Below are 13,285 nucleotides of genomic sequence, written 5' to 3'. Positions count from 1 at the left end.
GTGGGAAAACAAGCCCCAGGGAGATGGTTCTAAAGCTAATGGATGCAGAGCCAGGGTTGGAACCCAGTGGGACCTGTGCCCAGGGCCTCTTCACTGCCCCATATCACCCCTCTTAAGAGAGACTTCAAGTGCTTCATTGCCTTGATAGAGGAAGAATCCAGCTTAATAAATTTCATTACACCAGCCCCTTTATGTAACCAGGCTGTTTCCGGGTCCTGGCAGATGGTCCATAGTAACAGTGCTTTGCTGATTTGGTTGGAGCTGATCCTATGAAATGAAAAATCCTGTGCAGCAGATGCCTTTCCCAGTCTCTGGCCATGGAAAAGTCAGCCTCTCCAAGGAAGGCACTGTAGCTTTGGTTACTTACTGTCTCTGGTGTGACCAGAGGTGAGTGACACTGGAAGGAGACTTCAACAATGTCAAGTTTTCACAGAAGGTCACACTGGAGACTTAGAGTTTCTTGGCAGGTGGGGCACTGGTAAAGAGTGTTTCTTCTGGTGCCTGAAGGACAGATGGGAGCAGAAGCAGAGTGGGAGGGTAATGAGCAGATGTGGAAGGGAAGGACAGGCTGTCCCACCGTGGATCTGGCCTGGCGGACCTTCACACATTCCGAGGCCACGCACCTGCTGATGAGCAACTTGAATATAAATGCAGTGTTTGTCACGCACGTCAGCCTTGACAGTAGTCTTTGATCTCACGCCTCTCCCAACCCCTTCCATTGAAATTACCAGGCCTCCAGGTCTCGTGATTATCTTGCCTTTTCTGGTGGCTGCTGGATCATAATGGGTTCTCCTCAGTGGCCTCCTCTGGCGATGCTCATTACTGACACTGTTTGATGCGAGTGGCAAATCCCCGAGCCATTGTGTGTGGAGTGGGCGTCACTTCCACGGGTCACTCCTTACCTTGTCCTGCTGCTCAGTTCTTGCCCTTGAAGGGCCCTCAGACATGGCGGTGGGAGAGTGCTCCCCTATTTGTGAGTGCAACTCTGTTAGGATCCCTACAGGTCTTTTATGCTCACCTGTCACGAAGAGCCCGGGAGAGTTCCCTGCGGGTGCACTTGGAGGAAATTTGAGAGGCACCAGCCAAAGTCATGTCCCAAGACATTCTCACTGGTTGAGCACACACTGGCATCCCAGGACAGGCTCCCTCCCCTCTTTGCTCCTGCCCCTGGTGAATTATTTGCCCACTGAAAGCTTTGGGGCAACCTTTGTCTCCCCCTGTTTGAAGATCTTAATCTGCACCCCTCAGTAACCAAAAGCCAGTTTCTCTTTGGAGTGCAAGTAGTGTTTCTGGGAGGTTGTGGGATTTTTTGGGGTTTCAGAGGTGGAGCCCTAGCTTTCTACATGACAGTTTTTTTTTTTTAAATTTTTTAACGTTTATTTATTTTTGAGACAGAGAGAGACAGAGCATGAATGGGGAAGGGTCAGAGAGAGAGGGAGACACAGAATCGGAAGCAGGCTCCAGGCTCTGGGCCATCATCAACCCAGAGCCCGACGCGGGGCTCGAACCCACGGACCGTGAGATCGTGACCTGAGCTGAAGTCGGACGCTCAACCGACTGAGCCACCCAGGCGCCCCTCTACATGACAGTTTTAATACCATGGTGAGCTTTGCAGGATTCACGTCCCAGTTTATGGTTTGTCTCTGGGCCTGTTCCTGCAGGGCCTCAGGGTGGTCTGCAGGGGGAGCTGTGTTCCCACAGCCAGGTGCTGGGATTTCACTGAAGGACTTAAGTGTTCTTCTCTGCAGGCCAGTGTGCTTGGGAACTGCGTCTTTCCTTTTCCTCGGCAAACCAGCCTCTCAGGTCTCATTCCCAGCTCCAGCCTGCAGCTTGGGCATTGTGAGTCATCATCGGCAGCAGAAAATGCGGCCTCGCCAACAGCTGGGTGCAGCACCTGGCCTTTTTTCCCTTCTCTTTTTGTAACTTCGTAGAGATGGAAGCTGCTGATGACCTTTTGTAATGGACGGTGACTGAAGGTGGAGGCCAGGGCTAGGGCAGCAGCTCTAGGTAGGGAGAGGAGGACCCTGAGGAGATGGGGTGGGGAATGTGTGTCTTTCTTTCACCCAGCCCTTGGGCCTTCCAGAAAGTCATTCCAGGGAAAAAGGCAGTGAGGGACTGCGTGGGCTTCACCCATCTCTCTTCTTTTCTGCCAAGGATCCCAGAAAGCCTTAGTTGATGCAGGTAGCAGTGGGGGCTGTGAAACGTTACTGGTGCCTTTCTCAGAAGCTGTGGACAGGATGTAGTAGAAGTCAGGGTAGTCTGGGTTCTAGACTTGTTTTGCTTCTAACTCACTATTTACCCTTGGGCAAGTAAGTCACTTTTCTTCCTGGGCCTCATTTTTCCGGGCCTCACTTTTCCCCATCAGAAGCAGACAGGATAGAGTGCTCTGAGGTCCCTTCCTTCTATGAGTGAGTCTGTAATGAATGTAAAGAATTTTGAGCCTTGTTCCCTTGATCATCTTGAACATCTGAAACCTGTAACTACTTCTCCAGATGAATAGCACTAACTGCAGAAGGACAGAGGTATGATTCTCACTGTTGAAAAACTTAGGTCTTCCTCCTTCCTTCTCCCCACAAGGCAGTACAGAGGGAAGCAGGGAAGCAGAGGGATTCTAGTTTGGGCTCTGCCAAAACACATTGTGTGTCCTGGGGCAAGTCATTCCTCTCCTTCAGCCTCACTCTCGTTTTCTCGAAAGTCAAGAGATTAGACTTGCTTCCTGGCTCCCCCCCCTCCCCCCGCCCGCCCCATTCCCCTGCCCCCATCCCCACTGGAGCCTCCTACTAGCTCTTCTGCGGGGTGTGATTCTTAGCTGCAGAAGCCCTGGGGTATAGTTTCCTTCCTTGCTGGGAGGGAGAGTAGCAAGATTATTTTTTTTAATTACGCAGCTAAGATTAGGCAGCAATCTGCATTTTAAAATGTTATTAATAAGAGTCTAAAAGTGTGCGAAGAAGCTCTGGAGTTTGAATGTGACATGAGCTGGGAAACATCTGCAGAGCCCCCAGCCTCCACCAGAGAGTTCTCTCCGGGCACCAAGCAAGCTCTGGGTATGACCAGCGGCCTGGTGTGTGCCTGGACCCTTAGAGGAGCAGGGGACCCACTCATTCAGCCAGAGTAACCCTCTGAGAGCTGGGACTCACAGACCAGCCTCTCTTGATGGTCCTTCACAATCTGGCTTTAGAGAAAAAGTGATGGTTTTAATATTACTAACACCTCTGCTAGAGTTTACAAAATACTTTCATGTCTATTGTCTCCCTTACTTTTCATCACAGTCCTGAGAGGTAGTTAGAGCAAGTTTCATTGCTCCTACATGGGTTGGCTGAGTTCTCTTAAACTTAAGATTCTTCATTTAAGCAAGGTGGTGTGCAACAGAGGAAAAGCACCAGATGGGGAGTCGGGAGCTAGGTGCTGGTCCTGGGCCTCTGCCACCCTCCCCAGCTCTGCCTGTTCCTTTTCTCTACTTTATATTCTCTATAGCACTTAGAGTCATTTGCTGGGGCATATGTTTTGTGTGGTTTTTGGTCATTTGCCTGTCTTCCTCCTGCTTTAATATTCCTTGAAGGAAGGACAGAAGAGTTCTGTTTTGTTCATGGCTGTGGCCCCTAGCACCTGGGACAGCACCTGGCATATAAATAGTGGGCAATAATGATGTGTTGAATATTGTGAATACCTGGTTCTGCCTCCAAGTAGTTAGTGTGACTTGGAAAAGTTATTTTCTTCAGTTTTGTCTTCTCTTTGGGAAGTCAAATGGGATGGTCTCTGATGTCCTTGGTTGCATACAAAAGTCCGTGGTAAGAGCAATGCCTAGAACTCTTCTGTCAGCAAACATTGAGCCCCTGCTCTGGGTCAGGCCCTGTGCTAGGTGCTGTGAGGAGTACAGAGAAAATGTGAAAGGATCACTGCTCTTCACTCTTTAGTGGGTGTGATGGTTAATTTTATGTGTCAACTTGACTGGGAGATGAGGTACCCAGTTATTTGGTAAACATTTTGAGTATTTCTGTGAAGGTGTTTTTGGGTGAGATTAACATTTATATTATAGACTGAGTAAAGATTGCCCTCCCTAATGTGAGTGGGCCTCATCTAATCAACTGAAGGCCTGAATAGAACAAAAGGCAGATCCTTCCCCAAGTAAGAGGGAATTCTCCTGCTTGTCGGCCTTCTAACTGGGGCACCAGCTCTTCCTGCTGGGCAACCTTTGAACTGAGATATTGGCTTTGCAGATTTTGGACTTGCCAGCCTCCATAATCATGTGAGCCAATTCCTTGTAAATCTCTCTCTCTCTCTCTCTCTCTCTCCTATTGGTTCTGTTTCTCTGGAGAACCTTGACTAATTTAGAGGGCCACACAAGGCATCTCATCAAATAATCTTATATTTGGAGGCATAGAATAATTGTTGGTGCAACGGTACAAGCATCAGGCCAGTGGCTCCTAAAGCAAGGGGCGTCAGAACAAGGGGATGATGGGAGACTTTGGCCGTGGCATTTGAGCCAGGACCTGAAGGGTGAGAAGGAGTTCTGTAGGTGGAACAAGTAAAACCCACCAGCGTTATGGGATGACCAGCCTTGTGGACTGGAGCCCAGCATGACCTGAAAGCCTGGGAGGGAAGAAGCAAAGTATGCCCTTGACAAAGGGGCAGCCATCCAGCATTGAGAGAACATAGGTGTTTACGGAAAAGGATTGTGTGGAAGGCCAAGGAGCCACTTAAATAAACTAGAACCCAGTTTGGGAGAAGAAAGCATTCCTCCCTTTTGTCTGGGAAGCCCCAGCCCTGCATGGTCTAGATAGTCCTGTGGCTGGTCTAGGGCCGCCTCGGGGTGCAGTCTGTCTTGACCTCTATTATCAGTGCTCCTGATTTGACAGCTAATAGAGTCAGTGATGAAAATGGAGCAGCTGTGTGGAATGCCTGGCATGTTGTAGGATTCTGATCTCTGCCATGTAGGCCAAGGATGAAGCTCGTGCAGTCACTCAGCAGCTAGGCTCTTTGCATCCCTGTAACCCTGAACAACCTCCAGAAGTCCTTGGGAATGTTCACTTTTGAAGAGGCACTGTGACCCAGCAAAAAGCGGTATATCCTCTGCAGGGTAGTGAGTGAGGGCACCAGCTCTGGTGCCAGGCTGCCGGATTCCATCTGCACTCTGCCACTGAGAGCTGCGGGACCCTGAGCCTGAGACTTAACCTCTCCTGTGCTTTAATTTCCTCGCCTATAATTTGAGGATTATAATAATGCCTACCCATGAGGGGATTCTGTGGACCGAATGGGACAACCCATGTAGAGTACCCTCAGAATATTAGCTGTTATTATCATCATCATCATGATAGCTTTGTAGCATACTAGTTGTATGATCTTGAGCAAGTCATTAAAATCCTGTGATGTTTCTTTACTGTAAGATGGGGCTCACACCCATCATTCAGGGTTGATTAAGTTAGAGAACAATGGCAGTGCCTAAAGCAGAGTGGTTTTTTTTCTAAATTAGAAACAATTTTTTAATGGTGAAGGAGAAATTAAAAATATTATCATTTTTTTAATTGAAATGCAGTAGACTCACAATGTTGTATTATTTTCAGGCATATATCGTAGTGATTCCGTGTGTATACATTATGCTTTCCAGATACCTATACAAGTGTAGCTATAATGCGAAAGCATGCAACACTTTATTACAGGATTAACTATATTCTGTAGGCTGTACCTTGTATCCCAATGACTTATTCATTCCATAGCTGGAAGCCTGTAACTCTTTCTCAAAGGTGTCAACTGTTGTATTTAACCCAAGTATTTTGGTGGTAAACACCATTACCTGTAGTTCAGCATGTGTGACCTCCTCGTGGCCGATTTGGATGCCTTTTATTTCTTTGTGTGGTCTGATTGCAGAGGCTAAGACTTCCAATACTGTGTTGAATAACAGCGGTGAGAGTGGACATCCCTGTCTTGTTCCTGACCTTAGGGGGAAAGCTCTCAGTTTTTCCCCATTGAGGATGATGTTAGTGTTGGGTCATTCATATATGGCTTTTATGATCTTGAGGTATGCTCCTTCTATCCTTACTTTCTTGAGGGTTTTTATCAAGAAAGGATGCTGTATTTTGTCAAATGCTTTCTCTGCATCTATTGAGAGGATCATGTGGTTCTTGTCCCTAAAGTAGAGTTTTACCCAGAGTCAGGTCTCAGTAAAATTCTCCCCAGAAAAGTCATTCTCTTTGTAGGCTTCTTCTCCCCTTTTCAGTTGGGCAGCGTATGGGGGAAATTTTATTCCTACACTGACTTCTCAAAAATTTCAAACCTTTTCCATGGTGGTATTGTGCATGATACAACTTTGGAGACTAAGGAAATTTCACTAAGAGATAACAGGATATACAGTCGATGCCAATCTTTATTTGAATTGATAACTATCCGACTGGTGCTTTCTTTTAGGCCACTGGTCAGACTAAATATTACAAAGATACTAATAAAATTGGATTGTACAGCACTCATTTTGATAGTGAAGATTTTTAGACATCCTTGTTGAAGTTAGATCAGGAAATGGCTCCAAAGCCATTTATCCCAGTCCTCTTATTTTATGTATGGGAAGCATAGGCCCCTGGAGGAGAAGGGGCCTGTTTATGGTCACACAGCATAGAAGAGAAGCCAGGAATAGGATCCAGGTCTTCTGAGTCTTAAAGTTTCTTCCCCCTTCCCCACTGCTTTTTTTTTTTTTTTTCTTTTTCCCTAGCTTTAATCTGTTGGTATTGCATGATACTTCAGAGGCCTCTGATGTGCCAGACGCCATGCTTGAATCTTTTCAAAATCCAAAATTTTAAGACAGAGCACTCAGTGCTCTTCTCCTTCTTTGGTTGTCTGTAGAGACATTGACCCCAAGACATTGGTAGGTGGGAGTTGACTGAGAAGATGTGACAAATTGGTAGACACTGTGGGTGGACACTGGAAATCCTTCATAAGGCTATAGAGTTCAGCCAGGAGAATGAGAGTACTGGTGGCTAACATTTACTATGAAATGTCACATACTTTTTGCAAAAATATCCTTACAACAACCCTACAAGTAGATGTTATTCCCATTTTATAAATGTTGAGTAATTTGCTCAAGATTATGGAACCAGTGAATGATAAAATTCAGTAATTAATTTCATTTGTTCATTTGTTTATTCAGGCCACAGATATTCATTGAGCACCCGCTTTGTGCTGAGCATTATTCTAGGGTGCAGGGATGTGCAAACACAGGCAGTCCCTGAAGTCATAGAGCTGACTGTCTGAAGGGGAGACAAACATTAATCAAAAGTGTTCCTAATGAGTGTACATTTATAAACTGAGATAAGTGCCTCAAGATGAGGAACGTGGTTCTCCAGGGTTGTTGCATAGAGGAACCTGACCTGAGCTGAGGGCTCAGGAGAGTTGAAGAGGCAGTAGGAGTTAACTAGGTGAAGGGGGCTGGGTAGTGGAGATAGCCAGGGACAGAAGGAAGCAGTGTGGCGGCCTGTGGAGGAGCAGCACGGCATGTGCATGCACATTCATGGCCTGGCGTTTCTGCTTCCAGCACCTGTGCTCTGAGCTCTCTCCCTCTGCACTCTTCTCCTTCCATTGGAAGATTAGGCTGGGAGACTCCAGTTCTGTGCTTGACCAATTCTTGGTTATTAGTGCCTTTTTTTTCCTAATGTTTATTTATTTTTGAGGGGGGGAGGGGCAAAGAGAAGCGGGGACAGAGGATTCAAAGCCAGCTCTGTGCTGACAGCAAAGCTGCCCTATTAGTGCCTTTTTATAAAATCTCTGTCCATGTGGCGGAACAAGGGATGAGTTATAGAAATCAGGTTCTTCTACGTTAAGGCCTTAGAATTAATAACCTGAGAGTAACTGGTGTTCGTCAGCAGATGAATTACAAATGTAACAAGTTCCTGACTGGAGGATGGCTCACTTCTTACATGTGTGTGCTCTAGGAGGCTTTAGCACCTGGAATATGCTATGGGAATATGCATATGGAATATGCTATATATATGAGGAGTTGTGTGGCCTTTTCTCTGCCTTGACCCAGGGGTGTTCTTTTTATAACATCTACCTCTGTTTGCTAACTCCCTTTGATGCCTTCAATGATACTCTTCCCTTTTGGGACATTCTTTTAAGAAAGGGTGAAGGTTCCTTAATTTACAGTAATCCATCTTCCTCTCACCTTTAGGACCCCTTTCCCTGGAATGGGGTAGAAATTCCCCTTAGCTGAAGAGCTTAGATGTTGCTGGAGTGGCTTCTCACCTGCCTTTACCACCATTCCCGACAGCCCTCCTATGGATGCTAAAGGAAGCTACCTCCTTGAATATTCGCCACCTCCCCAGCCTCTTGAGTCTCCTCTGACTTCCTCTGCCCCTGCCAGGGCTTTGCAGAGAGTTGTCTTTTTCCTCACTTACTTCCTCTTTATTTATATTTGACTATTTGTTTGCAGAAGGCCCCAGAAGAGTTAACTCATTTTAGTAATGAAATAATATTTCATGATTCCCAGCGATGGGACCCCGGATCTGGCATTTTAGCCCTTTTGTCTATTTCTTTTAATGTACCACCACCTTCCCACCAATCTTGAAATCTGAAATCCTGAAATCTCAGAGTGGTGTTCATCTCCTCCTGTTCCCTTTCTCTGTCATCTGATAGGATGGCACGCCTTGCAAATTCCCATCTTGTTTTCCCCCCTGTGACTTCAACCCTTGGTTCAGTCCTGATCCATCTTAGGCTTGTGTAATTGTAGTGGCTTTCTTTCTTCTTTCCCCTTTCACTTACTACTGCTGTGCCTTTGGCTAAGCGCCTAGTTTCTTGTCCATCAACTAGGGCTGGGAAGAGTGATAAGCAGAGTACCGTATAGAGAATGCTTAGACCAGTACATAGTACACAGTGGATGCGATGCAAGTGTTGGCATGAATGTTGTTATTACTGGTGCCTCCACCTTTGTCTCATGCACCAGCCCCAGACACTCCTTTGACCAGACGTCACCCCTGTTCCCAGTGTGCAGTCTCCCCATGGTCTAGTTAGCAGCAGTCTCTAAAGTGAGCATGTGAGACTAATTGCCAGGGTATGGGAAGAACAAATCATGACTCCTTTTATGTGTTTTTATCTCGTTCTTTAACATTTTCTACTTTGTGAGTATATTTTACACTGTATATTTTTAAATAAGGGCATATTTATAATTTATGTATATAGGTAATACAAGTATATATTTTAATAAATAGATGAATATATGTGTATATGTAATGTGTGTACATGTGTATATGTGTGTATGTATATATGTGTAATACACATATATACATGTAATATACATATAATATGCATGTATATATACATGTAATATACACATATATAACATATATATACACACACACATACACACACGTATACCTATACATACATACATACATATAATTACATAGTATGTTAAAAAATATTTTACTAATAGGTGAGTACAAACCAGCCAGTTTGGGAATCCCTGATCTGGAAGGTGAGATGCAGACCCCGAGCCTGGCATTTCCCTGTGGTGGCCCCAGCCTGCAGTTCTGACCTGCTTTCCAGTCCCTCTTCCTCGTGACCCTCACTCTCTCTCTACCTGACCCACCCACCTTGTGCCTTTTGGTTTCTATCATCACTTGTCCCCTCTCCCTACTCCTAGAATATTCTTCCTCATTCTCCCATTTTCTTTTCCTATCTAGAAGTTCACCTTGAATGTTGCTTCTTCCATCAAGCCTGCCAGGAGAATTCCAGCTTGAAATGGTTTCTCCAAGTTCCTTAGGCATACTTTGTCAATGCTACTTACTTGGCCCCTGTTGTTTTCTGTGTTGTGTTGGGATCTCTTGCCACCTATACTTAATGTCTTGGCTCCATAGTGATTTTATGTCAATTTGCACATGGGCATACCTTGAAATTATATTTTACTTGCTAACTTTATTTTGTGCTGTTGGTCATTTTTCTCATTTATCTGAAGATACACACTTACGCTTTTTGGATGCCATTAATGTATCTATCTTTTATCACAGTAATACATAATTCTTTACTATTAGTAAAAAATTCATTTGTTACATTTGTGCTCTGAATCTCCTTGGATTTGATAGTATACTTCTGCTTGAGACATATTTTTGTCTACATTGCATTAGTGAACATTTTTTTGTATGTGGATTCATTGTTTTCTTTTACTCTGGGTGACCTAACATCATTTTCCTGTGTTAGACGCCTTTATTTAAACACTTACAGTCCTGAGTTCTGCGAGGTGTCCTGGGAAGTGAGCTGGTATGCAGAACATACCCATCTGACCTGGGCTTTCCCCCTCCTCAAATACTGTCAGAATTGACAGCAGCTGGGCAATCACTGGAGCTACCAATGGTGTTGGAGTCAGAATACACAGATTTTAATCTTGATTCCACCACCTGCTGGTTGTTTGGTCTTGACCAAATCATTTACCCTCATCTGTGAAATAAACTTAGTAATCTGTACCCCCTAGAATTATTTTGGGGATTAATTGAGATAGTGGCCCTGAATGTGCTGGGCATCTAAGAAGTGGTCAGTATGTGTCTGTTTAAAAGAAAAGGAAAAATAAGAATCTCCTTTTTTTTTTTTTTTCTGTGAGCCTTCTGATGCAGAGTGTATTTTGGGGAGAAATAGACAGATAGCGTCAGAGAGTGCACCTACCTGACTGAGCAAACCTAGGCTGGAGAGTGAAGGCTGGACATCCAGTCAGCCTGGTTTTGGGGCTTGTCTCTAATAGAATGTCTGTGGCTTCCCCAGGGAACACGAGAATTAATTAGTTAATCTTTGTAAAGTGTCTTGAAGTTGAAAAGTGCTATGTAAGTAGAATGGTTGAATTGCTATTGGAGATGGAGTAATGGCGGCAGTCTTGCCTGTCTTCACATCAATAATCAATAGGAGAGAAGATGCTAAGATGTTTTACTTGATAAGAAAGGATTCATTGTGGGACTTGTGATAACATAATTCTTCGATAGTCTTGCAGATAGCAGCGTGCTGGTTCTTCCCAGCAGAACAATGCTAGGGTGAGTTCAGAAGTAACAGTCTCCTCTTTTAGCTTCTTGGGACTCTCCCTGCTAAGGCAGTCTGGTTGTAAATCCTACCCAGCTCATGTAGAGGGACCGTTTGTCATTTTTGGATGCTTTGTGGGTCCTGGGAACATGGGCTTTTTTGTGGGTCCTATAGAAGTGAGGGAAGGATATTGAGTGTTGAGTGTTGGTTATCCAGTGATGCAGACCCATGTGAAAAGCCAATACAGAATAGTACCATGGGCTAGTAGAAGGAGATGTGGCTTAGCTGTGTGACCCTGGGCTAGTCACTTCTCTGAACCTTAGTTTCTCACCTGTTAAATGGGAACATAGTTGTTGATGAGGACAGTAATAAAGGTGGCTCACAGGAGGGTGGGTTTCACCCTTTCTGTGGAGGATTGAGGGGTCAAAAAAGCCTTCACAGAACTGGTGGTACATGAGCTAGACTGTACAGGTGGAGCCATAGCTTATCAAATGAATAATGTAAGGAAAGGGCTTCCATGGCAAAAGGAACAACACATGTGAGGCCATGAAATAGCATATCCGAGGGAACCCACTCCTAGTTCCTGTCATATACATGGTACCCCATGGGCTGCACAGATTTTTTTCCCTCTTTGAGGAAGCTCAGAACTTCTTGTGCACTTCTTGGTATCTCCATTGGTGTCCATGAGCAGATTGATTCTGAGGACTGTATCCCTTCAATATTCCGACATTTCCCCTATGAGTCTGTAGTTGTATTCTAGCTGACACTATAAACCATATGTTGAATGTGGGGCCAGATGAAGCCTTGATACCAAACACAGTAGTATCATAGTAGTAGGTTTGTCTAGAATTTAATATGCATTGCTTGGTGTTTTGTCTCTTAAGCAAAGTTTTTCTTTGTTAAAATAAACATGTATAAAGAATTTATACAGCGCACATGGTTATGCATATTTATTGCGGAGAATCTGTTAATAATCTATGCCTCATCGGATTTTGCATTTCTGTTGAAATAACAAATGTGGCACTTGGTACAACTGAATGAGTTCGGTGAATTTTTTCTTATCTGGGAGAAGAAAGGCGTTTCTCTTTTTTCCAAATTCCATTTTCTTCAATCATCTTTTGCACTGGCCAGCTTCCCAGGTGGTGCATCTGGGGAACTGAGGCTTTCCTGGCTGTAAATGATTTTGTCTTTTTTCCCTTCTCTCACTCCCTTCCTTCTCGCACACGTAGACACTTGCCTTGGGACTATGAGAATTGCTTTTTTGGGTAAGAGCTTAGACTCTGAAGATTCTTTTATGTTATATGGAAAGAAAACACATGAAATTGGCTTTAATGGTGCTAAGAGATTATGGCATGGGGCAGGTCAGGAGCCTGGGGGACTTCTGGGTAGCTGATGGGCCCCATATTGGGTGAGAGGGAGGAGAACCTGAGAATAGAGATCTGGGCAAAGTGCAAGGAGAGATAGAGAGGCCATAAAGTGTGGTTGAAGAATTCCCTGTAGCCTGGTCCCTGTCTTTTAAAATGCAGGTGCACGGCTTTAGAATCTGCCCTCTGCTGGAATCCAGCTCTGGTGCTCACTGCACCACAGCTTGATCTTGGTCATGTCATTTTACCGAACGTCAGTCCCCACATCTGTGAAAGTGTGAATAGTTGTGCTTCCCCTGTAGAAGATAGGATGGTTCCTGGTACATGGTAGTTGGTCCTAAAATAAATGTTCACAGTTTCTCTTGTAATTCTTTGCCTACCCATGAGAGTATAGCTGTGGAATATAGCCTTAATTCAACTAATGTTTGTTTTTAGAAACTGGCAGAGTGTTTACCTGGGGCCGAGCGGACTATGGTCAACTAGGGAGGAAGTTGGAGTCTCGTGAAGGCTGGAAACTACAGAGTCATGATTCATCCCTCCCCTGCTCAGGACCACAGAAGAGCATGCCTTCCTGTCTGCACTGCTTAACAGGAGCAGCTGAGGTAGGAATGACTTTCCATAGATGTGATACATGTCTTTTCCTTGTCTTTCATCGAAACAGTTACTGAGGTCCTATGGTGTGCTTATAGTGAAGGCATTATGGTATGGGTTCCATGCAGGACTCTGAGGGGGTCCTTGCCTCAAGTTGCTTGTGGTTTAACATGGTAGAAGAGGGAGTTACCTATACCTCAAGGCAGACTGTGTGTAACTCCTTTAGAGAGATTCCAGATACTCTGTGTCCACTTCAAAGAATGAGAAATGAATCCAGGCTACTGTGATCGGGTTAGGCTAGTGTCATGGAGGCCACAGCTTTGAGCGGTGCCTTGGAGGATGGATCATAT

At 44.9% G+C, this 13,285-nt stretch overlaps 1 protein-coding gene across 16 annotated transcripts in view; it reads left to right on the top strand.

The window, feature by feature from the left end:
- Positions 1-13,285, top strand: part of SERGEF (secretion regulating guanine nucleotide exchange factor) — a 236,452-nt gene that overhangs the window by 37,384 nt on the left and 185,783 nt on the right. For all 16 annotated transcript variants that reach the window (XR_006714113.1, XR_006714115.1, XR_006714114.1 and 13 more), the window contains one exon: positions 12,780-12,946. Coding sequence is in view for 12 of the 16 variants with exons in the window: in XM_045484682.1 (XP_045340638.1) it covers positions 12,780-12,946 (167 nt within the window). In the remaining 4 variants the exon portion in view is untranslated. The remainder of the gene's footprint in view (positions 1-12,779; positions 12,947-13,285) is intronic.

The sequence above is a fragment of the Leopardus geoffroyi genome, chromosome D1 (genome assembly GCF_018350155.1).
Source record: "Leopardus geoffroyi isolate Oge1 chromosome D1, O.geoffroyi_Oge1_pat1.0, whole genome shotgun sequence".
In the NCBI taxonomy this organism is placed as follows: Eukaryota; Metazoa; Chordata; class Mammalia; order Carnivora; family Felidae; genus Leopardus; species Leopardus geoffroyi.
The sequence above is the reverse complement of the archived record's forward strand: the minus strand, read 5'-3'. Positions and strand labels throughout refer to the sequence as shown.